Source organism: Salvia splendens, chromosome 13 (genome assembly GCF_004379255.2).
Source record: "Salvia splendens isolate huo1 chromosome 13, SspV2, whole genome shotgun sequence".
In the NCBI taxonomy this organism is placed as follows: domain Eukaryota; kingdom Viridiplantae; phylum Streptophyta; class Magnoliopsida; order Lamiales; family Lamiaceae; genus Salvia; species Salvia splendens.
Genome location: NC_056044.1, coordinates 29,172,146 through 29,197,374, shown reverse-complemented (window position 1 = coordinate 29,197,374; position 25,229 = coordinate 29,172,146). Strand labels below are relative to the sequence as shown.

Genomic DNA, 25,229 nt, shown 5'->3' with positions numbered 1-25,229 from the left:
AACTGATCTTCAACCTTTTATGTTCAAAAAATGAAATTTCATGAATGCTCGGGCTCTTGAAATTCAAATGCTAGGTTGTCTTCTAGTGGAGTATTTGTTATACTCTCATTTTTACGTGTTGTTTATGACAAATGACAGATAAAACAAATGCCCAAGTCACATTCTTAAAACTGGGGTAAGTTGAGTATCTCTCAATTAAAAAGTATATGGAAGTGTTGGAATTTCTTTTTCTTAATATTTGTCATGGCATATTTTTAAAATAATAATGCTGCAGTGATAATAGCATCATGGTACATGTCTTATTTCAAAATAACTACACTATGTTGTCCCTCCTAGATAATAGAGACATTTCTTTTTACCACGAAGATTAAAAAAAAATACATAATGTATTAAAGTACAGAGAATAATGTATGATATTAGAGACAAGTGCAGAAATGGGGGAAACATTTCCAATGAATGGTGGTGATTGTGAATACAGTTATAACAAAAACTCCCAAGTACCAGGTACCTTATATATCATGATATAAATTTGCACTAAATTAGTAATATCGAATCTCTGGTCTCATTACAATTCCAGCGCAGAAACTAGTGTCGGAAGCAGTGAAGGAAATGATAGAAGAAGCAGTTTTGGGATAGCAAACTGTGCCTCTAATTGAGCATAATTTAACTACATTTATTTGCAGAATCCACAAGTCAGAAAAACAACAGACGCAAATATAATTATATCTTCATATTATCAGGTAAGCTTTTAAAATGGAGATATATATGTTGTAAGAATAGAATATATGGTGATTGGTGGCTACTCTTCAAGCTTTTGACGCAAAGGGAGTTCCAAGAAGGCGAGGCATCACTAGAAAAAATCGTAAAGATCACTTGTGAAACTCGGGATATATACACGGAGAGAGTGACCAAGAGGTCGTGGGGTGTTCGGTAACACATGGTCATGAACAAGGCCACATTTTGTTGCAAGGCCTTCCCGTCCATGGAAATTATATTAGTAGATATGCTGCTGATTGAAGCTCTACTATATGAGTTACTAGACAAACTAAAATAAAAAAATCAATAAAACAATGCATATTTTTAAAATAATAATGCTGCAGTGATTGGTGTACTTTATATTGTCATGGCATACGTCTTAAGTATTTTCTAAATAATTATGCTGCAGCCTTGAGATCTGTTCAATTATCTATTATGGGAAGATGATAAAATGAACTTGACCATTCAAAGTTGGAAGATATGTTAAGCAGACAAGTCTGACTTTTGGTTCCTTCACACAATAACTACTTCTTTACTATATCATAATCTTACATTTTAGATCTTGTCAAAGTAGAGAAAAGTGCAGAAATGGGGGAAACTTTTCCAATGAAAGGTGGTGATTCTGAATACAGCTACACCAAAAACTCCAATTACCAGGTAAATAGTTATATCACCACAGATTTTCACATCATTTTGTACTTAATTACTAACTTAGAATTCCTCTGATCTCATTACAATTCCGGCGCAGAAACTAGCGTCGGATGCAGTGAAGGACAAGATAAAAGAGGCAGTGATCGGGAGCCTAAACGCAGAGCCAAGGTCGACCAAAGTGGCGATAGCAGATTTAGGGTGTTCGGTTGGGCCAAACACGTTCTTCACCGTTCAAAATCTGATAGAAGCAGTGCAGAAGAAATGGCCATCCGAAACACTACTAGAATTCCAAGTATTCTTCAATGACCACCTCGGAAACGATTTCAACACCCTCTTCTCCTCCCTCCCACCGGAGAGGCAGTACCACGCTGCTGCAGTGCCGGGGTCGTTCCACGGCCGCCTCTTCCCTCGCAGCTCCATCACCGTGGCGCATTCTTCATACGCTCTCCAGTGGCTCTCCAAGCAGCCTCAAGGGGTGCATAACGAGGGCAGAATCCACTACTCCGGTGCGGGCACAGATGTGGTCAAGGCCTACTCGGATCAATACGAAAAGGATTTGTCATGTTTCATGAGCGCGAGAGCTGAGGAGATTGTGAAAGGAGGAGTATTGGTTCTGGTCGTACCGGGAACCCCTGACGGAATCTCCCAATCCGACCACCCTGTTGGTGTTATGTTCAATTATCTTGGATATAGCCTAATGGAGTTAGCTAATGAAGGAGTTGTGGATAAAGATAAAATAGACAAGTTCAACTTGCCAATCTATGCTCCTGCGATGGGGGAGATGAAGAGGGTGATAGAAAACAATGGGTGTTTTAGCATTGAGAAAATGGAGCTGACAGATCCAAGGTCCAAGGTTGATGGACCCATTGATGTAGCTAAACTGATAATGCACATGAGAGCTGGAATGGAGGGGGTCTTCTCAGCTCATTTTGGAGATTCTGTTGTTGACAAAATGTTCGCCAAGATTTCAGACAAAGCTCAAGAAATGTCACACTTTATCGAATCTGGGTATAGTAAGTCTACTCAACTGCTTCTTGTGCTCAAACGCAAATAGGGTATTCTCTGTTCTTATTGAATCAACTTTTGGTTCATCACTTCATCTTCTTAACTATTAATAAGGATTCAGCTGTTGTATTATCCATTCCCAGTTGGTTTGAGATGTTATTTTGTGGCTTCAATATTCTGATAAGGTGAAGCTAGTTCATTTACCTAATGTGTGTTGAGTTCATTTACAAATTGGGGGAATAAGAAACTCATAATTCTATTCGGTGCAGTTTTCCTCATCTACTAGAAAAATGTATTGCAGTATCTGATGTCTATTCTACAGTTTCTACTTCCATAGCAGAGTAAGATGGAACCTATACGACACAAGCAAAACAAACTGTACGTCTAAATAAGCATAATTTAACAATTCATTAGAGAGAGAGAGATGGAAGCTATATGACTCGAGCAAGACAAAACTGAACGTCTAAATTAGCATAGCTTTAACAAATAGTAGTATATTTATTTGCAGAATCCACGAGACGGACAAACTACAGAACTAAAACAACAGGCGCAAATATATGAAAAACTAGCATAGAGACATTTGTAGCCTCGTATCTACTGGCATTTAAGAAAACCAAAATGGATGGAGAGAGATATGTACTAGTGATCCTTGTTCCTCTTCTCGACTCCCTCAAAGTGTTCAATCTGTTTATTATAACAGCAAATGCGGAAGATGCACCTGCACCAAAAATTCAAAGGCAAGATGTAAATGTAACAATAATACTATGCAAGACTCAAGCGGACAAACTCAGAGCCATGAAGTTGGGAGTTTACCAGTAAAGGAGGCAGGCCGCAACGCACAGCACTCCATTCCTCTGAGACTTGTACATCTGTAATCAGTCATTGACAAACACACAGTAACACGCTTGAGTTTTTGGCCACATCCATATTTAAATTAATTCCTGATTCAACAGAGGACTATAGTCTATAGACATCAACATACATGAACATCAATAAGCGTATTCAAAATGTAATTTCCAGAATGAGCATAGATTCATTCGAAGACGGAAAGTGAGAGATATTATCAAATAACAACGGCTTAATCTCACATAAATAAATTACTAATTCCGTAATTTCCTGATAAAAACACTGATTATCCAGCGCACAATCAAAAAAATTCAGCGACAAAAACAATATACCGATTTCTCATAGCGATTCCTCTCCTCGGCGGTGCAGACCTCTCCCGTGCACATCAACCGATGCTCATTCTTCCAGTATATATCTAACAAAAATTGCAATGAAAATAAACACTCAATTGAATTCGATCACGAAAATCGACAATCAATCGGGGTGAAGGGGAAGAGTAGCATACCGAGAAGCTGGAATCCGGCAAATGGTACGATAAACAGTGCTGGCTTGAGAATTAGCGAGACGGCCGCCACAATCCGAGATCGTATGGCTTTGGGCGAGGGCAAAGTTAGGACAACGGCCAGCGCGGCTTCCGCTGCCACCAGGTACGCCATAATCATCCACTGCAATGCCATTCTTCTCTGGTATTCAATCCGTCGTGTTGTATTAGCCAAACTTCTCGACGATCTTCGATGCTTTTTCTGTGCGTTGAATCGGTTAAGTACGGAAGTGAGATGTAAATATTAATTTGACCACTCGAGTTTGTCTTATTTATCTTTTTCGACCTATTAAAATACAAATGGGAAATGGGAAATGTGAAATGAATAATTGGATAAGCTTCACAAAGTTTGTGATTTTATCAGCCAAAATATAATATAAAAAGAAAAATCTTGGGATTTCGTGTAAATTAGACCTTTTGATTCGTGTTATTTCAGGTTATAAATTTTAAGACGTTTAAATTGAAGCTAAATTCATTTAAATTGCGCTATCAAATATTGTTTTGGGCCGAAAATTGCTAGGAACAACATTGGGGCCTACCAAATTCAACTTTGGGCTTCAAGGTGAGGGGAGGCTTTGATTGGACCGTTCATAGATGAAATTTAAAAAATACTACAAATTTAAAAAATCATTGTCTAGTTTCTACTGAAAATTCTTTAGATTTGAAATTTGTTTGAGGTCCAAAAATGTAAGAGAGGATCTCTTGCTTTACATATTTTTTAGAATCCCAATACATCTTTATTTTATTTTATGAAATGAATATTACAAAATCCAAACTATATGGAGTATTATGCATTTTGCTATATTCTTTTGTATACGTAAATTGCTATTTGTCTGATGTTATATCTACAAACGGAGGGACTGTCATAATATTCCCCTCCGACACCCTAAATCCAGTATTGAGCTAAACTGAACAAGATATTTTTATTTGACGATTGTGACACCTTGTATCTTCTTGTACTAGCTTGAAGTCTTAACCTAGTGATGATTATGTAATTAGGAGAGATTAAATATTTCTATGAGAGACAGTGCATGCCAAATTATCAAGTGTCATGTACCAAGACAACTAGCACGTCACATACTAAAGTTGTTTAGAGGATAAGATTCTGCACAAATTTTAAGAAGACTTCAAATTTTCAAGATGGACAATATTAATCTGTCACAGGCCCGTCCCTTGGCCCGTGCGGCCTGTGCGACCGCACAGGGCCCCCAATTTTCAGGGGCCTCTGAAATATTTCAGCCCATATACATGTATTCTTATTTTTTCAGCTCAACAAAGCTATTTCTCTTGTATAGCAACGCTCAGGCCTTTTTCTAGCACTGTGACTCCAATTCTGATCGGTTTCTTTTCCCGATCGTAGACCTGGGAGCCGCCTGTTCGTGTTCGGTGTTCCTCATCGACAAACGCCGCAACAGGGACCAGCTCACCAGAGCCATCGTTGATCGCTTCTGCAGCGTCTGCCATCGTCGGCCATTGCGATTGGGAGCAGCGCAAACGCATCAATTTGTCTTTTTTTCTATAGTATATTTCTTTAAAATGCATTGTCTTTTTTTCTTTAATTATCATATAGCTTTAAAATGCATTGTCTTTTTTTCTATAGTGGTAGGCCTCATTTTAGATTTTTGCACAGGGCCTCTGATTTTGTCGGGACGGCCCTGATCTGTCATATAGTTAAAATTTATTACTAAAATTGTTACACTAAAATTTGTTACATATTTTAGTGTAACAATTTTACTTTCTTTTTTATGTGTTACAAATTATTGTAGATGCATATGTGGGGGTGTAGCAAATTGTGGCATTTCTCATTGCGTCACTAAAAATGTGTTACTGTTAGACATTTTGTTGCAGTGTAAAGAATTATCTTAATTATCAAAAGAATAAATGGAGAATTATTAAATTATATCACAAATTATTTGGTTAGTTTTCCCGAAAAAATGTCAACAAACATGCAATAATACCAATAAACATGTTTATGATATTGTACTGAAAAATGTCCTCGCCATTAATATAATCATGCAATGTCAGCGTCATTATTAATATTGTTGTCGTCGTTTTCTCACCAGTAATATTCTGTTTACAGGCTTAATTATTCACACATAATTATGCCCTAAAATCTCATTAAGGTTGTTATATGATAAAAAGTAAAATTATCATTATTATTATTATTACTGTTAAAAATACTCAAGAATTTTAAAACTCGATTGAGCACCTCCGATGTGATTGATATGTTGGGTTCGAGTCTACTCAAACGCTGCCTTTGAATTTTCAATTTATTTACCAACAAAAAAAAGCTACTACTCTTCATTTTAAATCCCAGCTAAATTATAAAATAACTAAAATTGGACAAAATTCATACGTGTGCTACTTAAGAAAAGTACACCATATGGAACATAGAATTAGTCATTAAAAGTGAAATAGAGTGAATAATCACACACGTTACATCACCTTTTATAAAGTGCAATAATCAAAGATAGCATTTATAATACTATAGCCTACATCTTTATCGTAAAGTTCATATATTTTGCATATTTCTCTAAGCAATCTATTTTCCAAGTTAGATAGATAGCCTTTTACTTCCTAATACCTATGAATCAAATTCCGCCGGTGGAATAAATTCAAGTTAGATAAATAGATATATTCTGCGTAGAATTGGGTACCCAATTCCTTCTTCGAACGCTACGCATATATATATCTCCACTTTCGGTTCAAATACCAACAATCTTCGTGAGTGTCAGTTCGATTTTCATGACTAATTATCATATGATAATTCGTTTAAGATTAAATTTTGAGATTATGAGAAAATGGTCAAATTTTGGTCCGCCCCACACTTTTCAAATTAATCTGAAAGGTAAATCATGAAAGATGAAAATTTTGCAATTATTTCCATCCTTCATTTTTCCGAAGATCACGCGATGATGTGATAACCTGTTTGAAACAACATGTTTTAAAGTGGCTATCACATCAACACACAATATGACAGAAAATGGAAGGATGAGATAATTGAGAAAATTACATCTTTTGTGATTTATCGTTCAGGTTTTAAAAAATGTGGGACTGACCAGACTCTAATCATCTCTCAGTTATTTATTTTGCATTTACTCTAAATTGTATATCAAACTTAGGAGTAGATGCTATGAGAATAGAGATACTAATTTCAAACACGATGCTATTATACTCCCTCCATCCCCAAAGAGTATGAACATTTAATTTGATACGAGTTTTAATACATAATTGAAAAAATAAGAGAGATAGAAAGAAAAAGTGTTTAAAGTATTGTTAGTGGAGAATAAGTCACACCTCATTAGAGAGAAATGAGTTTTCAAAATTATAAAGTTCATACTTTTCAGAGACAGACTAAAAAGGAAATAGTTCATACTTTTCAGGGACAGAGCGAGTATAACTTTTCACATATGAAAGGTTGGAGAAGAAAATTCGTTTTTTTCAAGAAAGCCAAAACAAATTGCTTGGTATTGACTTAACTCCATGTCTAAAATCACTTCTCATTTTAATATAAAAAAAAAAATCATAGCATTACATTTGCTCAATCTTCTTTTAAACTAATTTCAGTTGTGATTCATGTAACGCATCACCTACTGAAGGGTGGCTTTCTTACATCTGATCCACCAGCAAACCACATTGCTTCATACAAAATATTTCCAGTTGTTGTGCTGCTTTTTTCACCACAATCATATATCTACACACACATTTTGTAGGTTTAATTATTAGCCTTGCTCAAATTTTGTTTCCTTCTAAAATGAGGGTAAGAGCGCAGAGCCCTCTAAATCTGAAGCTTCTCCTCATCATAGTCACCACATCATCTCTCCTCCTCTTCATTCTCAAATCAACCCTACCATCATCATCCTCTTCCTCATCTCCGGCCGGTTTCCTGTCGAGGAAAGGCGGCGTGGGCTGCTCGCCGGGGAAACTCCCGACGTCGGTGGCCGAGGCGCTGGTCCACTACACGACGTCGAGCATCACCCCGCAGCAGACGCTCAAGGAGATCTCGGTGACGGCGAGGGTCCTCGACCGGGCGTCGCCGTGCAACTTCCTCGTGTTCGGCCTCGGCCACGACAGCCTCATGTGGCACTCGCTCAACCACGGGGGACGGACCGTGTTCCTGGAGGAGGACGCCGCGTGGATCGAGCAGATCCAGCGGAGATTCCCCATGCTGGAGTCGTACCACGTGGCGTACGGGAGCAGGGTGAGCGAGGCGCGCGGGCTGATGGAGGCGGGGAGGGGGCCCGAGTGCACGGCCGTCGCTGATCCGAGGTACTACTTATACAGACATTCTTGTCGTCTTCTAATGATATGCAGCGGAAATTACAGACATAAAAAAGATCTAGATTAATAACCGATATTGTATCTTGAGCATTTAAACACAAGATTTAGATAACTTACCAATTAATAAGCTTGTTTTCTGTGGTTGATGAGTCATGCATGTGAATTCAATACTTTCCGATGTGCAGAAACAATTCCCGGTACACAATTCAATTAAATCTCTTATTCAACATAATATTTTGCTTGACAAAACAATAATCATGAAGTTCTAAACTGTCTTATTTAATTAAACTATTTCTCTATATTAGAGTACTCCCTCCGTCTCCCAACATGTATCCTACTTTTACTCGTTACATGTTTTAAAAAAATGTAGTAGAAAGTGTGTTGAAAAAAGTAAATGGAATGCTGGTCCTACTTTTATATATTAATTTTATAATAAAATGTGAGTGAAAATGAGTTAGTGGAATGTGAGGTCTATACCAAAAATAGTAAAAATGAAAACTGAGACACATAATTGAGGACGAAGGGACTGAGTATTAATAATAGTAACAACATTATAGGCTTTGGGCTATGAGCTTGCATCCTTTTATTAAGATCATCATAGGTTTTGGGTTATGAACTTGCATCCTTTTGTTTATGTTAATGAATTAAAGTCCAATTATAATTATTTAAAGCCATGTATCTCAATTGAGTTTCAGTCCATATATTTTTCAGGTAATCGATGAATTATTTAAAGTTCAAGTATAATTAATTAAAGCCACATATCTTAATCCGGTCCATGTCTTTCCAGGTACTCGATGTGCCAGTTGGCGCTCAAGGGGTTGCCCAGCATTGTGTATAGCGTGGAGTGGGACGTGATCATGGTCGACGCGCCCACAGGGTACTACGATGAGGCGCCGGGGAGGATGTCGGCCATCTACACGGCCGGGATGATGGCTAGGAACCGCCGCGGTGGAGCCGAGACGCATGTGTTTGTGCATGATGTGAATAGGGAGGTGGAGGATCAATTTTCGCGGGAGTTTCTTTGTGAGGGCTACATGAGAAAACAACAGGGGAGGTTGAGGCATTTTCTTATACCCACCCACAGGGATGATCCCAATACACCGTTTTGCCCTTTAGTTCCAACAGCCGCTTGATTTTATCATTTTTTCTTCTTCTTTTTTGGCTCTATGTAGAAAGAATTGAATTTGTTGATAAATTTTTATATATAATGGGAGATGAATAAAGCATAAGATACGCATAACGTTGGTTGATTTGCGTATAAATTTTAGTTCATTTAATTTGGAAACCGGATTTTTCGACGTTCTTCAAAAGGTTATCGTTTAGGTAAATTTGATATGACGTCGTTTTCATTAATTTATTTTTGTTATTTTTTTATTAATTTGCGACATTAATGCATGTATTCGCTGTTTGGGGCTCACAGTTTCAACTCACAACATTTACAACTCGCTGTTATGTGGATCGAAGTTGGATTAGACTTCACAACTTCTAAACTGTAATTTGGGTATTAACACTCGTAATTCGGATCGAATGGAGTATAAGGGGAACAACAACGCGGCTCGTTGCTGGCTCAGACTTGAGCGGATTATCATGTCATTTGAAAATTGTCAGCCTTAGCCTTACCGTTAATGTTAGTAAGTCACTATACAAATTAGCTTAACACGACACAATAAATACCACATAAATATATTACATGATTAAAACTTGTTATAACATAATTAAAACTTTATTATGATTTAAATATAAATAATAAAATTAAAATATACTCCCACCATCCACGAAAAAGTCTCATTTTGTTATTTGAGATGGTTACATAAAATAGTCTCATTTCTAAAAAAGGAAAGTTTATCCATCTTACTTTACGAATTTCTCATTAAAATCCGTGTCATCCATAAATGAGGCTATTTTTGGTAGACAAAGGGAGTAATATTTTTAATTAATATGAATAATACCCCATAATTTTATTTCTTATCAGATAACCTGAATCTAGCTCGTAATCATCATGTTCTTATTGGGTCATTTTATTTCGTGCGGATCCGTTTCGTATAAAAAATTATCAACCATATTAGTATATTCAATAAGGGTTTAGATCCCCTGCTGTATATTATTTGTACGGAGTATAAAATAATACTCCACCCGTCCCAATAAGTATGAAACGTTTATTTTTTGGCACGGAATTTTATGTAGTATTATTTTGTAAGTTAAAGAAAAAGGAAAATGCTACGCGACCACATTATGGCCAGCCATAAACTGGTTTAATAGCTAAAAAACCGGTTTATTTAAAATTTCCGGTTTAATATTACTTGACTTTATATTTATGTCCTCCTTTTCACACTAGGAAGAAAAATTGGCAGCCTCTATTTTCTTCTCCCGCTTAATATTATTCTCCCGCCATCATTTACACAAAATGGAGCCATTTTTAGTTTCTCTTTGGTCTCACCCATTTTCGATTTGCTCACAAAATCCCTAATTTACAACGCCTAAACTTCTCTCTTATGACTTATGAGTTTAGCTTCATGTCAAGCCTAGGAAATAAGTGTTGATTTTTTAACTTAAACTGGAGCTGGAGAAGTTGTCGAGCAGGAGGATAAGAAGCTGGCCGCGTTGAGTATCCGGGCACAGGGGCACGATTGATGCATCGGCGATGAAAAGGACTCTCGTTTTGATGTTTTTGGTTTTCTGTAAAATTTGGATGGATTTCTTAAATGTTTTCAATAAAGTTATTTTTGATTATCTATAAACTTTGTTAATGTTGTTTTTGGTTTTCTGTAAATCTTTTGGTTAGATTCATTGTAAGATAAAGAAGAATATGTATATTGATGTGAGCACAGTATATATTTGACGAAATGTCAAATGAGTTCATTATTTGTTGCTCAACTTATCACTATTGCTCTTTCTTGATTTTTGCTCAACTTAATACTACTGCTACTGTCGGATGATCTGATCATCTCTCACGGACTCATGGCTGCAACAGAGCATATTATATATGAGTAATTCTCTAAGCGATACATAGGCTAAACGTGTCCATTAAAATTTCAAATTCCATGATAAAATCATCATAAACTAATAGTATACAAATTCAATAAACACAAGTATTTTAAACCCGCTCTAACATGTCCATTAAAATTTCAAATTGAAACATGTTGTTTGAGGCAAGTTGCAATTCTCAAGCCACGTATTTTAACACTGATTTTGAGCAGGAAAAAAAAACTTGCAACGAGGAATATATTATTGACAGCTAGCACATTTTGATTACTTTAGTATGGATAATACAATGACGATAATAATTAAATTTTAATTAAATAAAATTATAATCATCATATAATCAAACAAACACATGAATAGTAAAAATTAAAGAATCAAATTACTCAATCGAATATAAATTAATTTGATATTTAATTAAAACTATATTTTATTGAACAAAATACAATAGTGCTTAATTCAATTACATATAAGATGCAAATAATATTCAAATGAACTTAGAAACAATTGAACAATTCAAGAGTATTTAGATTCACATAAACACAAGATGTAACTACACAATTCAATTAAGCTTGAATTAATCTAACATAGAATTAATTGAGAAATTTTCACATAAATACAAGATGTAACTACACAATTCAATTAAGCTTAGAATTAATCAAACATATATTTAATTGACAAATTCAGTAGTGCTTAGATTCACATAAATACAAGATGTAACTACACAATTCAATTAAGCTTAGAATTAATCGAACATAGATTTAATTGACAAATTAGTAGTGCTTAGATTCACATAAATACAAGATGTAATTAAATAATTCAAATAAGCTTATAATTAATCAAACATAGAATTAATTGAGAAATTCAGTAATTCTTAGATTCACTCAATTATAAGATGTACCTAAATAATTCAATTGAACTTATAGTTAATTGAATATAAAATCAATTGAGCAACTCAATAGTCCTTAGATTCACTCGATTGTAAAATGTAACTAAACAATTCAATTGAACTTATAGTTAACTAAACATAGGATCAATTGGACAATTCAACAGTGCTTAGAGTTACTAGATTAGACGATGTAACTAAACATTTATTTGAACTTATAATCAATTATACAATTCAACAGTACTTAGATTCACTTGAAATGTTTATTTGAATCTAAAATTCACCTTAATTGCTCAATTGCATCTAAAAAATAGAATATAAAAGGCACATAGATAAATTTGACACACTTGAGTTTTTTTATTGATACTACTCAATTCAATTAAATCTTAGATCAAATCGAACAATTCAATAGTGTTTAGTTTCAATTCACTATTAGATATGAATTTTAGATTAAAGTTATATACTAATCACTATTGAATTGTTCATTTGAATCTAAAATTCACCTTAATTGTTCAATTATCATTTCCATTAGGATGATTTTCTTTAATTCAGATATTTATAAAAAATTCCTTTAAAAAAGTTATAACTACGATTCATGCTGTCATGAATCATTATATATTTTAAATTAATAAATAAATTTTGTAATGTACTAATTTAATTTTATAATACTCCTAAGAAAGAAAATCTTACTAACATGGCATTTGTCGTACCATCACTAACATGTTCAAGAGATGATATAGGTAGAAAAGAACAAGTTAGAAGAGAGGGAGATAAAGTCGGTAACTGTGACGCAAAATATTGTCTTCAATTTCCAATTTGCTATTAAGCACTGCTGCAGTAATTAAATCTGCTATTAAGTGGAGTAGTAATTAATGCTTCTTTAATTTAAAATTTTGAAATAGGCTGAATTCTTTATCACGATGGAGGGAAACAAAGACTGAAAATGAGGGAAGGATATTTAAGTAATTTTAATTTTATGATACCTCTAAAATGACTAAATTAACCTTGTGTGGCTGGTCATCATGTAGCCATTTAGCATTACTTAAAGAAAAAAGAGTAAAGTAAGAAAGATAAAAAATGAGAAATAATGTTATTTCTATTTTATGAAATGTTTTGTTTTTAATGGTATAATCCAAAAAAGGAAAACCTTTCATTTTTAATGTTAAAAAAATATAAATATTTTAATATTATAATTATAAATATAATATTAGCGGGTATCCAAATCCATTCAATATTGCAAACTTTGATGATGTGGGGGAAAAATGAGAAATCTCATCACATCACTTCACCTTCCATAAGCGTTTTGTTTGGAAATGAACACGTCATGCGTAGCAATTCTAAAATTCTGCGCTAATCCATATATATTTTGGCATTTGATCCTCTATTTGTCTGTTTGCTCTTTTTCACTTGGGAATTGTCTTGCTGGTTTGATGCATAAAATTTTCTCACTTTTCTTGGCCTAAAAGCATGTCATTATTACGTACACATTTATTACAGCTAATATAATAATTATTATATTGAATTAAAGATTTGGAAACCGAACTTCCATCTAATCATAAATAGAATACAATTATACTACCAATAAATTCAGTAAGTATAACCGAAGATCACCAAATATTTTCTGTATAGTGCAAGAGTACAAAAAAAGCAAAAAAAGAAGGAAAAGATAAAAGAAAATAGCAAAATACAGTAGATTTTTTTACTAACGTGCGCCTCGTCATGGATAAACACTGTATCGATTAACGTGCGCCTCCTCGTCTCCGGTAATCTTTTATTTAAGATTTTACGTAAATATATATACATAAAAAAATCGATAACAGAAGCATGATGTGAGTTGCTTCGCTGTTGACATTATCACAAAATCATTATCAACACGTAATCTTCACATCAAAATTCTCACAAATTCATCTCTTAAGATTATTCTTTTCAATACAGTCCAAAACAATTAGCTTTCTATAATCTCAACTCCGATTCCAGGATATTCATCTTGATCGCCATCTCTCCAACTTCACTGTTCCAACCTAAACAAAAATGGATTCTCTCAGATTTTCTGCTCACGTCAGCACTCCGGCGGCTGACTTTCCGGTCACTCGCAGGGCCGTGCTCGCTCCGAACCGGGTCGGGTTCAGAGTATCCGCGCAGAGCGAGGCTGCTGCGGAGCCTGATCTCAGCGTGACGGTAAACGGGCTGAAAATGCCGAATCCCTTCGTCATCGGGTCGGGTCCGCCCGGAACCAACTACACCGTCATGAAGCGCGCCTTCAACGAAGGCTGGGGCGCTGTTATCGCCAAAACGGTACCGTTTTTTAGCTCTGTTTTCCTAATTGCTAAATTTTGCTTTTCGATTTCAAGTGTGATGTGACAATTCATTGATTTTTTTTGCTGATTTTGTTAGCTGTGTGAGTGATTTTATTGAGAAGTGATAATACTCCATTAGATTGGGATAACAAGTTGAAATAGCTGAATCTGGAATATTTCGTAGTGGTCAGTGTAATTTCTCGATTTTTTGTGTACAATTATGGATGGTAGCTGGAATTGATTGAAAGTAGGTCATCTAGATTTTGTTTTCTAAAAGTACTACGGCTGCTGCGTCAATCATTAGATTTGCACCAATATTGTGTGTACAATGTGTGTTTCTGGTATGATCATGAATTGGTGAAGATGGAAAAAAAGGCTTGATCATGGACATGTGTGTGTAGGTGTCACTGGATTCTTCGAAAGTTGTGAATGTAACCCCTCGGTATGCTAGACTACGGGCTGGAGCGAATGGATCTCCTAAAGGGCAAATCATAGGGTGGCAAAATATTGAGCTGATAAGCGACCGGCCTCTAGAGACTATGTTGAAGGAATTCAAGCAGTTGAAGGAAGAGTATCCGGACAGGATACTCATTGCTTCGATCATGGAAGAATACAACAAAGCTGCGTGGGAGGAGCTCATTGACCGAGTTGAGCAAACTGGAATTGTAAGCCACTGCTCATCTCTCAATTTGATCTTGTTAGCAAGTTGATGGTCTCAAACGTGATGTTTCTTTTTGCAGGATGCTTTTGAAATCAACTTTTCGTGTCCTCATGGAATGCCAGAGCGTAAAATGGGTGCTGCTGTTGGTCAAGATTGCGTGCTTTTGGAAGAAGTTTGTGGATGGATTAATGCGAAAGCAACTGTCCCTGTTTGGGCAAAGATGACTCCAAACGTCACAGACATCACGCAGGTTTTGTGTTTTCGCTACTGCAAATTATGGCCAGTTTTGTACTTCTTAGAAAACGATCTCTGCTGGTTTGTTGAAAGTAGACTAGAATTTTTAGCATTTTGTGAGGTGATCTGCATACATGAGCTCTAATATCAGCATTGTGATTGTTAACTAAATCTGCATATATAATTGCTGGGTTATCTGTGTCGCGATTTCTTGAATCATATTCCTGACATTGGAAGATTATGCTTAACTAGATAATGTAATGTAATGTGATGTTAACTTTCCTTCGCTTTTGCTGCAATCTTCTTTCTTTGTACAGCCAGCTAGAGTGTCTCTGCAAACTGGATGCGAAGGGGTTGCTGCGATCAACACAATCATGAGCGTCATGGGAATTAATCTCGACACTTGCGCCCCGAGCCTTGTGTAGAGGGGTAAAAGTTACACTTTTTTACACGTTACAACCTTTTCTCGATGTAAACTCTCCCCACGTCTTCTCAATTATCGCATTGTATGTGAACTTTAGATACTCAACTCCCGGAGGCTATTCGCAAAGGCAGTCCATCCTATTGCACTTGCAAAAGTGATGAGTATTGCACAGATGATGAAGAAGGAATTTGCTGATAAAGATCTCTCGCTTTCTGCTATTGGAGGAGTTGAAACGGGGAATGATGCAGCCGAATTCATACTTCTTGGAGCCAATACAGTTCAGGTTTGTCACTACAGAATAAAGGGAAAAAGCAGATCAGTAGCTAAAACGATTTATGATTTTTTTTCTAGGTCTGCACGGGCGTAATGATGCATGGATATGGTCTCGTGAAGACGCTTTGTTCTGAGCTGCAGGAATTCATGAAAAAGCACAACTTTTCGTCCATTGAAGATTTCAGGGGGTATGAACTCAAACTTTCTCAACAGCTTCATAATATGCAGGAGCCTTGGTATTTGTTGTGACGATGTTCTTCTCTTTCACTCTTTTATGCGTACAATCAGAGCTTCTCTCGACTATTTCACGACCCACATGGATCTGGTGGCAAGGCAGCAAGAGGCGATTCGCGAAAGGAAGGCCACCAAGAAGGGGTTGCAATCTGATAGAGACTGGACGGGCGATGGGTTCGTGAAAGAATCGGAGAGTATGGTATCAAACTGATGACTCTTGTTCAAATGTGATCTTTCTGTTCAAATCTGTACCAACACAAAATTCAACAATGGAGAGCTCAAGTTGTTTTTTAATCTCCTTGTTTTGTTTTGTCTTGTACACTACTATACATCAAGCAAATGGGACATTTGAAATTGGATTTGGTGTTTTCAAACATTTGAATTGTTACATAAAGATGAAGACATTCGAAATCCTACTTGTACTTTATATAGTAAAGAATGTCGCCAACGGCGTCAGAAGTCAGAGGCGGTAAGTGAACCCCAATCCCGAAGGATTAGGGCAAAACTGCCGCACCGTGAGGCCCGCGACAGCTTCACAAAATGGAGGTTTCGACCGTCATGGACTGGCGGTGGAGTCGGTCGGCCCTGGCTCATGCGGATTTCGAGAAAACAAGATTACAAAAGTATCATGTATTTTATAAACTGTTCCGACTTCCAAAAGAGCAGCATTAGGAATATTGAGTGCAACTGGAGGCTCCCTACAGTTCTTATTAAGAAAAACATAAGTCATTGCCAGCAGCCCCTCTTGAACAAATTTGAGCCCTGCCTCGCCATCAAATGGGACTGCCCTAGCTCCTGCGAAACCGACATTCGAATTTTAGGGCTCTCCGGGGGAAGCATGAATCGAACCCGCTTCCTGCTCCCACTGCTTGATGGAGCATCCAGAAGACCACGTCGAGACTTGCCTACTCCCACGGTCGAAGAGCATTCACTCGAGCTCATATCTGCGATGGTGATCAGACCATTCCCGTCGTTTGACGGGGTACCTAGAACGATCATCCTACCTTCGGGCGAATTTAATTATTCGTGGTCGTATTCCTCCCTCATGATGAACTCTCCGATCGAGTGGATTATATCGTCCTCGAAGTCATCCGTGTCCCTGACGTTGTCGTGGTATCCGTATCGCACTATGCAGCGGTACATTTTGTACTCTTTCGGGCCGACTCCGCCTATGAGATACCGCCTGCTCTCGTGGACGTACGGCACGGGAGAAGCCTTGAAGGTCACAAACACCACAACTTGATGAAATGCAGCAATATTTGAGATGATATGAGTGAAGAAGGCAGGGATTCCCGTGTCGACATCGGAGTAGACGAAGCCAATACCTGGCACCCTGGAAACACCGAGGCTAGGACTATAATCTGTTAGCCACTCGATCTATACCTTGTTCTCTACATCGGATTCATACTTCTTGAGAGTGCCGTAGTGCCAGGCGGCCATGTTCGACATAAAGAATACGAATAGGATGAACAAGCACCACGCGCCATGAAAGAAACTCGTCAATGTTGACGTAAGATATATCGCCTCAACGGAGCCAAAGAAGAGCAGAAAAGATACTGATGCAAACAAATGCTTCTCCCAGTACAGAGCAATCACGAGCGACATCAAGCAACTCGTTACCAACAAGCACGTAGTAACAGACAATCCTGCCATCAGAAACGACGAGAACAACGACTAAGAAAAGGTCAGTAACATGCAAAAATGCTACAAGAGCCATACCTGTTGCTCTTGCAAGCTTTGATGTATCATGCAAGCCAATGGTGAATGCTATGCTCAAAACCATAAACAGCCAGTTTGCGTCGGGAACATAGACTTGCCCGAAGATTTTATTCTACGTGTGGACAACTTTTACTCTGGGGAAACAGTCGAGCGCCTGACACTGGTGTATGATGGAGAATCCGGCTGTAATGGTAGCTTGGCTTCCGACAGCCGAAGCAGACAGCGACAACACAGCAAATATATGCTCAAGATTCTCTGAAAAATGATCGTTTCTGTTAGAAATCAAGGATGAAATCAAGGGAAATTATGAAAAGATTATGAAATCAATTAGGAGTGATTCTTTCTGGTTTTGTAGCTAGGGTAAATCATAGCAAATCATACCATATGTAAATATTCTCTAAGCCTATTTAGGCGTGTATTCCCCTCTTTTGCTACATACTTGAGAAATATATGAAAATATTCTTCAACATGGCATCAGAGCCAAATAATCGAGGGCTCAGAAGATAACCTCATCATCGCCCGAATACCTGTCCCGACCAGAAGGCGGCGGCGACGGACGACCAGACCTGAAAATGGCAGACGAAGGAGATGTTAAAACCAGTGATCTCAGACTCAAAGCAAGCAAGAATGTTACAGTAGCATTCAAGCTAAATGGAAGGAACTATGCGTTATGGGCTCGGCTAATGAGAGTAGCCATCGGAAGCCGAAGGGCATTGCGGCACATCACCGGAGTGCCGGAACCCCCAAAACCAACCGACAAAGAATATCTGGAGTGGGAGGAGACCGACTTAGTGGTCTTCTTCTGGATCGTGGACAACATGGAGATCGAAATCGTCGCAGATTTCGCACACCATCAAAGTGCGAAGGCGATTTGGGATAGCTTGGCCGTGACGTATCAGAGTACGTCGGATTCGTATATGATATACGATCTGGAGGACAAAGCCAGCCGGATTGTCCAAGGGGACACGGATCTGGAGACCTACTGGAGGACCCTACACGGGGTCTGGATCGAGATTGATCGATGCCAAACCAAGACCATCACCTGCTGCGATAAAGGAATTGGTGAGTATCGAAACATCATCAATCAAAGGAGATTGTACAAGTTTTTGGCAGGATTAAACGCCCAATTCGAAGGAACTAGACGGGACATCCTCAAAGAGAGTCCAACGCCTCCAGTAGATGTTGCATACGGCTGGGTGAAACGAGAGGCCATACGGCTAAAGATTATGCCGCCGGCAAGCCCCGACTCAACCACTGGAGCAAATGGAGTGGGGCTCGGTTTCGGAGCCCGAAACACCAGATTTCAGACCCAACAGACACCGCCTCCACCGATCCGTCCCGGACAACCACCCACTGCCACCAACGGCCGCCGCGGAGCCACCAAGCCAGACAAAACAAAGTTGTGGTGCTCCAATTGCGGGATGAATAAACATACCCGAGAAAATTGCTTCAAGTTGATCGGATTCCCCGAATGGTGGGACGAGAATCAAAAGGGGAAGGCCAGGCTGGCCATCGGTGTAGAGGAAACAGGCGGAACAGAGAGCGCCGCTCGTGGACGGGGTGCGGATGGTGTCACTCCACGCGGCGGCGGCGGCAAGCGAGCGGAAGAGGTTGGACAGGCGGCATTCGCCGGACGAGTCGGCGAAACAGAGAGCGGCGGGGTAGAAGGAGGTACTGGGCTAGGGATTCGAAAACCCTACCCATTTTATCATTTCTTGCCTAATCCTCCAATTTTAAATAAATTCCATGATGCACCCCACACATCTAATTCTGGTCCCCATAGTTTACATAATCCAAAAATACACCCCCCAGTATGTGATAATGTTGTTTTCAGCCCCAACATATTTCAAATATTGCATGATATGCCTATTGCGTGTAACGTGCAACGTAAATTTAGAGATAAAGATGAACGGTGGATTTTTGATTGCGGGGCGACTGACACAATGACACATGATAAAAGGGATTTTGTGAATTTTTGTAGTACCATGAAAAGTCAGATACAGACAGCCGATGGGGAATTGACCTCGGTAGAGGGGAGTGGAACGATAGAGATATCACCAACATTAAAACTGTCAAATTGCCTCTATGTCCCTAAATTATCGCACAAGTTGATGTCTATTAGTCATGTGACGAAGGAATTAAATTGTACACTGCTAATGCATCCGAATTTCTGTGTATTACAGGATATCAGGACGAGGAGGATAATTGGGCGTGGCACTGAGCGTCAAGGCCTCTACTATGTTGACGAGATGGCTCACCAAGGCAGTGCCGCAATGCTGGCTCACGGATCTGCGACTCGAGACGCTTGGTTGTGGCACAGACGTCTAGGTCACCCATCTCTTGGTTACTTTAAATTGCTTTTTCCTAATTTTTCCCACCTAAAGGATTTTGCGTGTGAATCGTGTGTTTTGGCGAAAAGCCACAGACAATCTTTTAAATCTACTGAAACTCGGATTGAGAGTTTGTTTTCTTTGGTACATGCTGATGTTTGGGGCCCTGCGCCCGTTACTGGTGATCATGGTTTTAGATATTTCTTGTTATTTGTGGATGATTGTTCAAGAATGACATGGGTATATTTTTTAAAAAACAAATCTGAAGTTTATCATAAATTTGTCTTTTTTTACAAACTAATCCAAACCCAATTTCAGACAACCATTAAAGTCCTTAGGTCTGACAATGGGCGAGAGTTCGTCAATAAAGAGATGTCAAATTTTTTCATGGATAAAGGGTTAGTTCACCAAACCTCGTGCCCATATACCCCCGAACAAAATGGCGTTGCCGAAAGAAAAAACCGAATAATTATGGAAATCACTCGGGCTTTGTTTTTTGACTCTAAAGTTCCAAAATTTCTTTGACCTGAAGCTGTTGCTACGTCTGTCTATTTGGTGAACCGTCTTCCTACGAAAATTTTGAAAATGAAAACCCCGTTACAACTGTTATCTTCTCTAGCCAACGTACCCGAACCCCTTACCCTACCACTTAAGATATTTGGATGTTCTGTGTATGTTCATGTTCCCAAACACAAAAGAACAAAATTTTCCGCGTGCGCCTTAAAATGTGTTTTTTTGGGATATGGAATCAATCAAAAAGGGTATAGGTGCTTTGATCCGACATCTAGGAAGATAATAACGACCATGAACTGTAATTTTTTGGAGTGTGAGTACTACTATACCAGTTTTAGTGGTCAGGGGGAGAGTAACAGTAGAACTGATAGGTCAAGTGGACCCCTAAACTGGTTTGTGCCATTACCAAGCGACTCTGACGTGGAACCAACAGGGACAGTTAGTACTACCGCCGAGCCTGTCTTGTCGACGGTAGAGCCTCCTCAACCGCCTTTGCCTATCAATCCTCCTCTAGTGATATCCGAGGTAATTCCTGAAACTAGCATCAATAGTACAAATATTCTTGACTCTGTCGCAGAACCTACCGAAGATACAGGACCAACGGAGAATGCTGTGATCGACGGAGGACCAACGGAGAATGCTGTGATCGACGGAGATACTGGACAATACACACTTCCATATCGAAGCACAAGAGGAGTCCCACCTAAACGATATAGTCCAGAACGGATCTCGAAGAAGAGCAGATATTCAGTGGCGAATCTGGCTAAGGCGAATCTGACAGAAATGGCAGGGGCCTTTATGACGGCCCTATATGAGGAAGAAGAGATCCCTAGGTCAGCGGAGGAGGCAATGAAGATTCAACATTGGAGAGAAGCAATGATTGTGGAAATGAATACACTGATGAAAAGCAAAACATGGGAGGTATGCGTAAGACCAGAAGGGTCTAGATTGGTGGGATGCCGCTGGGTGTTCACCATCAAGAGGAGACCAGACGAGTCTATTGAACGCTACAAAGCAAGGTTAGTGGCAAAAGGGTATACTCAAACCTATGGAGTTGATTATGCAGAAACCTTCTCACCCGTAGCAAAGATGAACACTATTCGTGTACTATTCTCGATTGCTGCAACAAAGGATTGGCCACTGCACCAATTCGATGTAACTAATGCCTTCTTGCACGGGGAACTCACGAAACCAATCTATATGGAAGCCCCACCGGGATTTGAAGGAGAACTCAAAGTAGGAGAAGTGTGCAAACTAAAGAAAACTCTTTATGGCTTGAAACAGTCACCGAGGGCATGGTTTGGAAGATTTACGGAAGTAATGAAGAAGTACGGATACCAACAAAGCAACTCAGATCATACTCTGTTTTTGAAGAAGAGAGGGAAAATCACCTGTCTAATTATCTATGTGGATGATATGATTCTTACAGGAGATGACGAGGAGGAAATAAGACAGCTAAGGAAGAACCTCTTTGCGGAATTTGAGATGAAAGATTTGGGCCTCTTGAAATATTTTCTGGGCATTGAAGTAATTCGATCTAAGAAGGGAATATTCATAAGCCAACGGAAGTATGTCTTGGATCTCCTGACGGAAATAGGGATGCTCGATTGCAAGCCTGCAGAAACACCAATGATGCAAAACCATGGACTTCGATTGACGGAAGGGGCTGAACTCACTCACCAAACAAGGTATCAACGCCTAGTCGGTAAACTTATCTATCTCTCTCACACTAGACCGGATATTGCGTACGCCGTGGGAATTGTTAGTCAGTTTATGCATAAGCCTCAAGCCGACCATTGGGAAGCAGCGTTGAGGATTGTACGCTACTTGAAGGGAACACCGGGACACGGGCTCTTATTCGAGAACCATGGAAACTTGGAGGTGCATGGGTTCACTGATGCAGACTGGGCAGGTAATCCAAATGACAGAAAATCGACTGCAGGGTACTTTACCTTCGTGGGAGGTAATCTTGTGACTTGGCGGAGTAAGAAGCAAAAGGTAGTAGCCTTGTCGAGTGCAGAAGCAGAATTTCGTGGGATCAAGAGTGGCCTGACAGAAATATTATGGCTAAAGAAGTTGATGACGGAACTCGGCTTAATGACAAGAAATCCGTGCAAACTCTTTTGCGACAACAAGGCAGCAATCAGTATATCTGAAAATCTTGTGCAACACGATCGAACGAAACACGTTGAGGTTGATCGTCACTTTATCAAGGAGAATATAGAATCAGGGGTGGTAGACCTTCCATTTGTACGCTCGAAAGATCAGCTAGCAGATATTCTTACAAAGGCTGTGGATGCAAGGAGCTTCAGTGAAGTATTGGGCAAGTTGAACATAGGAGATCCCATTGTTCAACTTGAGGGGGAGTGTTAGAAATCAAGGATGAAATCAAGGGAAATTATGAAAAGATTATGAAATCAATTAGGAGTGATTCTTTCCGGTTTTGTAGCTAGGGTAAATCATAGCAAATCATACCATATGTAAATATTCTCTAAGCCTATTTAGGCGTGTATTCCCCTCTTTTGCTACATACTTGAGAAATATATGAAAATATTCTTCAACAGTTTCAATAATAAGATAAGAACCGACTCCAGCTATCACAGAAGGAGATATGAGGAAAAATAAATCTTACTTCTAGGTATGGATTCACTTAGATGAAATGCACCATCGGCATGAAGATTCTTCGAGATGAATGCAGCTTGTCCAGCATATGTTAACAAAAGGACAGGATATACGAAGCAGATGAACGTTATCTGCATCAGTGGAAGAGTTCTTTGTTCAACTACAAGAGACCAGTATGTATCCAAGTTATACCTACCTTGATAGATTTCTTGGAAAAGTGGCCTAGATCAGCAAACATCGCCTCCGACTCTGATAACACGTGATCAAAAGGAATAATTACTTCAAAGTGATTGTGGAATGGAAAAAGAATGGTTTTAGTAGACTGATCCAACCTGCAATGCATAAGACAGTGCTGCTTAGGAGTTTCCCGTGTCGGAGATTAAATTTCCTCAAGAACCTCAGCATGTACACTGGGGAGACAGCACGGAGGATCTGGGCATCGTAATGAATAATGTTATAGAGGCCGGACCCGCTGATGATGAGAAGCCATGTGATGATGATTGGGGCAAAAAAGCTCCCAATTCTCTTCGTTCCGTGATGCTGCAACATGAAAAGGCCAACCAATATGGCACATGCCACAGGAGCTGGCAAATCTGGATACACACGGAGAAAATCAGGATGTTGGATGGATATCTTACAAAGTTGAGACTACTAATGTTCGAATCGAACCATGCAACGACTTACATTTCTTAAAGGCATTGGCCACATGGTCCTTCCTTTTGTCTGAATAGAAAACTGTGAAAACAGCTAAAAACTTTTAGTTCAAAATTATAAATTTCTCGTTTCTTCCTATGTATGCATCGAACTCTTACCTTGTGATACTTCCGCCAATGAACGTCCAAGACCAGACGTTGCTGATAACACTGCACTTGCACACGGATTAAGATTAGTTTTCTTGTCTTATCAGTAGTAGTATGTCAATGACTTTATCGAACAAAGGCCAACCAGAAATTGAAGGTCGAAGCAGAGCAAGGAATAACAGCAAATAGTGACAGCTTTTATACTTCTCTATAGCCTTTCTAGCTTTGTTTTCTGGTTTGCCTTGGGATGCTGATGAAGAGACCTCGTCTTCTTCATGAGACAACATCTTGCTCGATCCGCTATTGGATGGAATCAACCCCACTTTAGCATGCCTACAGAGCAATGAATATAACAAAAATGGACCACCTGCAAGGATCAATGAAGTCTGAGTTTCAAAAACTCTATCCCGCAGCTCACAAGAAAGTCAAGATCGTTACCTTCTCCATCGTCATCAACCTTCAATACGGTGAAAGAATACTTCAGCAAGGGAATGAGGGTGAGGGTCCAGAAAATAAACTAGAAGAGTTCGTGTATCTCATCTGGCGATGAAATGTCCCCTGCGTCAATTGTTTCGAATACATACAGGGGAGCCGTGCTCAAGCGGCCATATATTAACACCAAGGCTCTGAAACGACAAAACGAATGTCTGCATCCATGTTTCTTTCTGCATATCCACGATAAACAGATCGATAGTTAAAGTCCAATACTAATAACAATCTCAAATCATAAGAAACAAATAGAAATCACAAGAAGAAAGGGAAACAGACTTAGTATCACATCATCCTAATAGCAGAAACAACAAGTTTTGTATAATATGCATGACATTGGAAACTTTTTATGTGAAAATATGTCGTATGATTCGTACTTACAGATACATTCGAAGGTAGCTCCTTCCCATTTATTGTAAAAAAGTTTCATTCAAATATGTTAACATAGGAAACACTGTATCATGTAATTTCCTGGACGATTTTCAAGAACGGACAACGAAATTTATGTGCTCATCATTCAGCTTTATTATACAAGATTATTTAAGGTGAAAGCCTTTTCTCAAATTTAGTCATACTTGAAAATTTCGTATACCCTAGAGATGAAAACCTATGATCCTAAGCTGAGGCCAAAATTTAGTACTAAATTGAGGCAGATATTAAATTGACTACATTATATTTAACCATGTCT

The 25,229-nt window shown here is 38.7% G+C and overlaps 4 protein-coding genes and 1 pseudogene across 4 annotated transcripts; 3 read left to right on the top strand and 2 right to left on the bottom strand.

Moving 5' to 3' along the window:
• Positions 1–640: 640 nt before the first annotated feature.
• Positions 641–2,680, top strand: LOC121761323 (loganic acid O-methyltransferase-like). The gene is made up of 3 exons (XM_042156974.1): positions 641–740; positions 1,316–1,413; positions 1,505–2,680. Exons 2-3 carry the CDS (start codon positions 1,345–1,347, stop codon positions 2,459–2,461), a joined length of 1,026 nt encoding a protein of 341 aa, XP_042012908.1. The 5' UTR covers positions 641–740; positions 1,316–1,344; the 3' UTR covers positions 2,462–2,680.
• A 168-nt stretch (positions 2,681–2,848) lies between these two features.
• On the bottom strand, positions 2,849–4,068 carry LOC121761243. The gene is made up of 4 exons (XM_042156874.1): positions 3,764–4,068; positions 3,591–3,673; positions 3,226–3,281; positions 2,849–3,130 (listed from the first exon to the last, which is right to left on the bottom strand). The coding sequence occupies exons 1-4, from the start codon at positions 3,933–3,935 to the stop codon at positions 3,052–3,054; spliced, it is 390 nt and encodes a 129-aa protein (XP_042012808.1). The 5' UTR covers positions 3,936–4,068; the 3' UTR covers positions 2,849–3,051.
• Positions 4,069–7,484: 3,416 nt separating this feature from the next.
• On the top strand, positions 7,485–9,347 carry LOC121760309 (glucuronoxylan 4-O-methyltransferase 1-like). The gene is made up of 2 exons (XM_042155979.1): positions 7,485–8,068; positions 8,868–9,347. Exons 1-2 carry the CDS (start codon positions 7,554–7,556, stop codon positions 9,211–9,213), a joined length of 861 nt encoding a protein of 286 aa, XP_042011913.1. The 5' UTR covers positions 7,485–7,553; the 3' UTR covers positions 9,214–9,347.
• A 4,448-nt stretch (positions 9,348–13,795) lies between these two features.
• Positions 13,796–16,444, top strand: LOC121763093 (dihydropyrimidine dehydrogenase (NADP(+)), chloroplastic-like). Its single transcript, XM_042159157.1, is given in 9 exon segments — positions 13,796–14,240; positions 14,644–14,907; positions 14,983–15,153; positions 15,455–15,539; positions 15,542–15,566; positions 15,659–15,678; positions 15,681–15,844; positions 15,913–16,022; positions 16,123–16,444. Coding segments are annotated over 9 exon segments (1,260 nt in total). The 5' UTR covers positions 13,796–13,976; the 3' UTR covers positions 16,280–16,444.
• Positions 16,445–16,624: 180 nt separating this feature from the next.
• LOC121760835 overlaps positions 16,625–25,229 on the bottom strand; it is a 13,522-nt pseudogene continuing 4,917 nt past the window's right edge.

What these genes read in the sequence shown, in the direction of transcription:
- LOC121761323 (XM_042156974.1), top strand. Translation starts at nt 1,345, where the DNA reads ATGGGGGAAACTTTTCCAATGAAAGGTGGTGATTCTGAATACAGCTAC. An exon ending in CCAAAAACTCCAATTACCAG is followed by an intron (nt 1,414 to 1,504) that starts GTAAATAGTTAT and finishes ATTCCGGCGCAG; the next exon opens with AAACTAGCGTCGGATGCAGT.
- LOC121761243 (XM_042156874.1), bottom strand. Translation starts at nt 3,935, where the DNA reads ATGGCATTGCAGTGGATGATTATGGCGTACCTGGTGGCAGCGGAAGCC. An exon ending in GGAATCGCTATGAGAAATCG is followed by an intron (nt 3,282 to 3,590) that starts GTATATTGTTTT and finishes GACTGATTACAG; the next exon opens with ATGTACAAGTCTCAGAGGAA. An exon ending in GCGGCCTGCCTCCTTTACTG is followed by an intron (nt 3,131 to 3,225) that starts GTAAACTCCCAA and finishes TTTTTGGTGCAG; the next exon opens with GTGCATCTTCCGCATTTGCT.
- LOC121760309 (XM_042155979.1), top strand. Translation starts at nt 7,554, where the DNA reads ATGAGGGTAAGAGCGCAGAGCCCTCTAAATCTGAAGCTTCTCCTCATC. An exon ending in ACGGCCGTCGCTGATCCGAG is followed by an intron (nt 8,069 to 8,867) that starts GTACTACTTATA and finishes ATGTCTTTCCAG; the next exon opens with GTACTCGATGTGCCAGTTGG.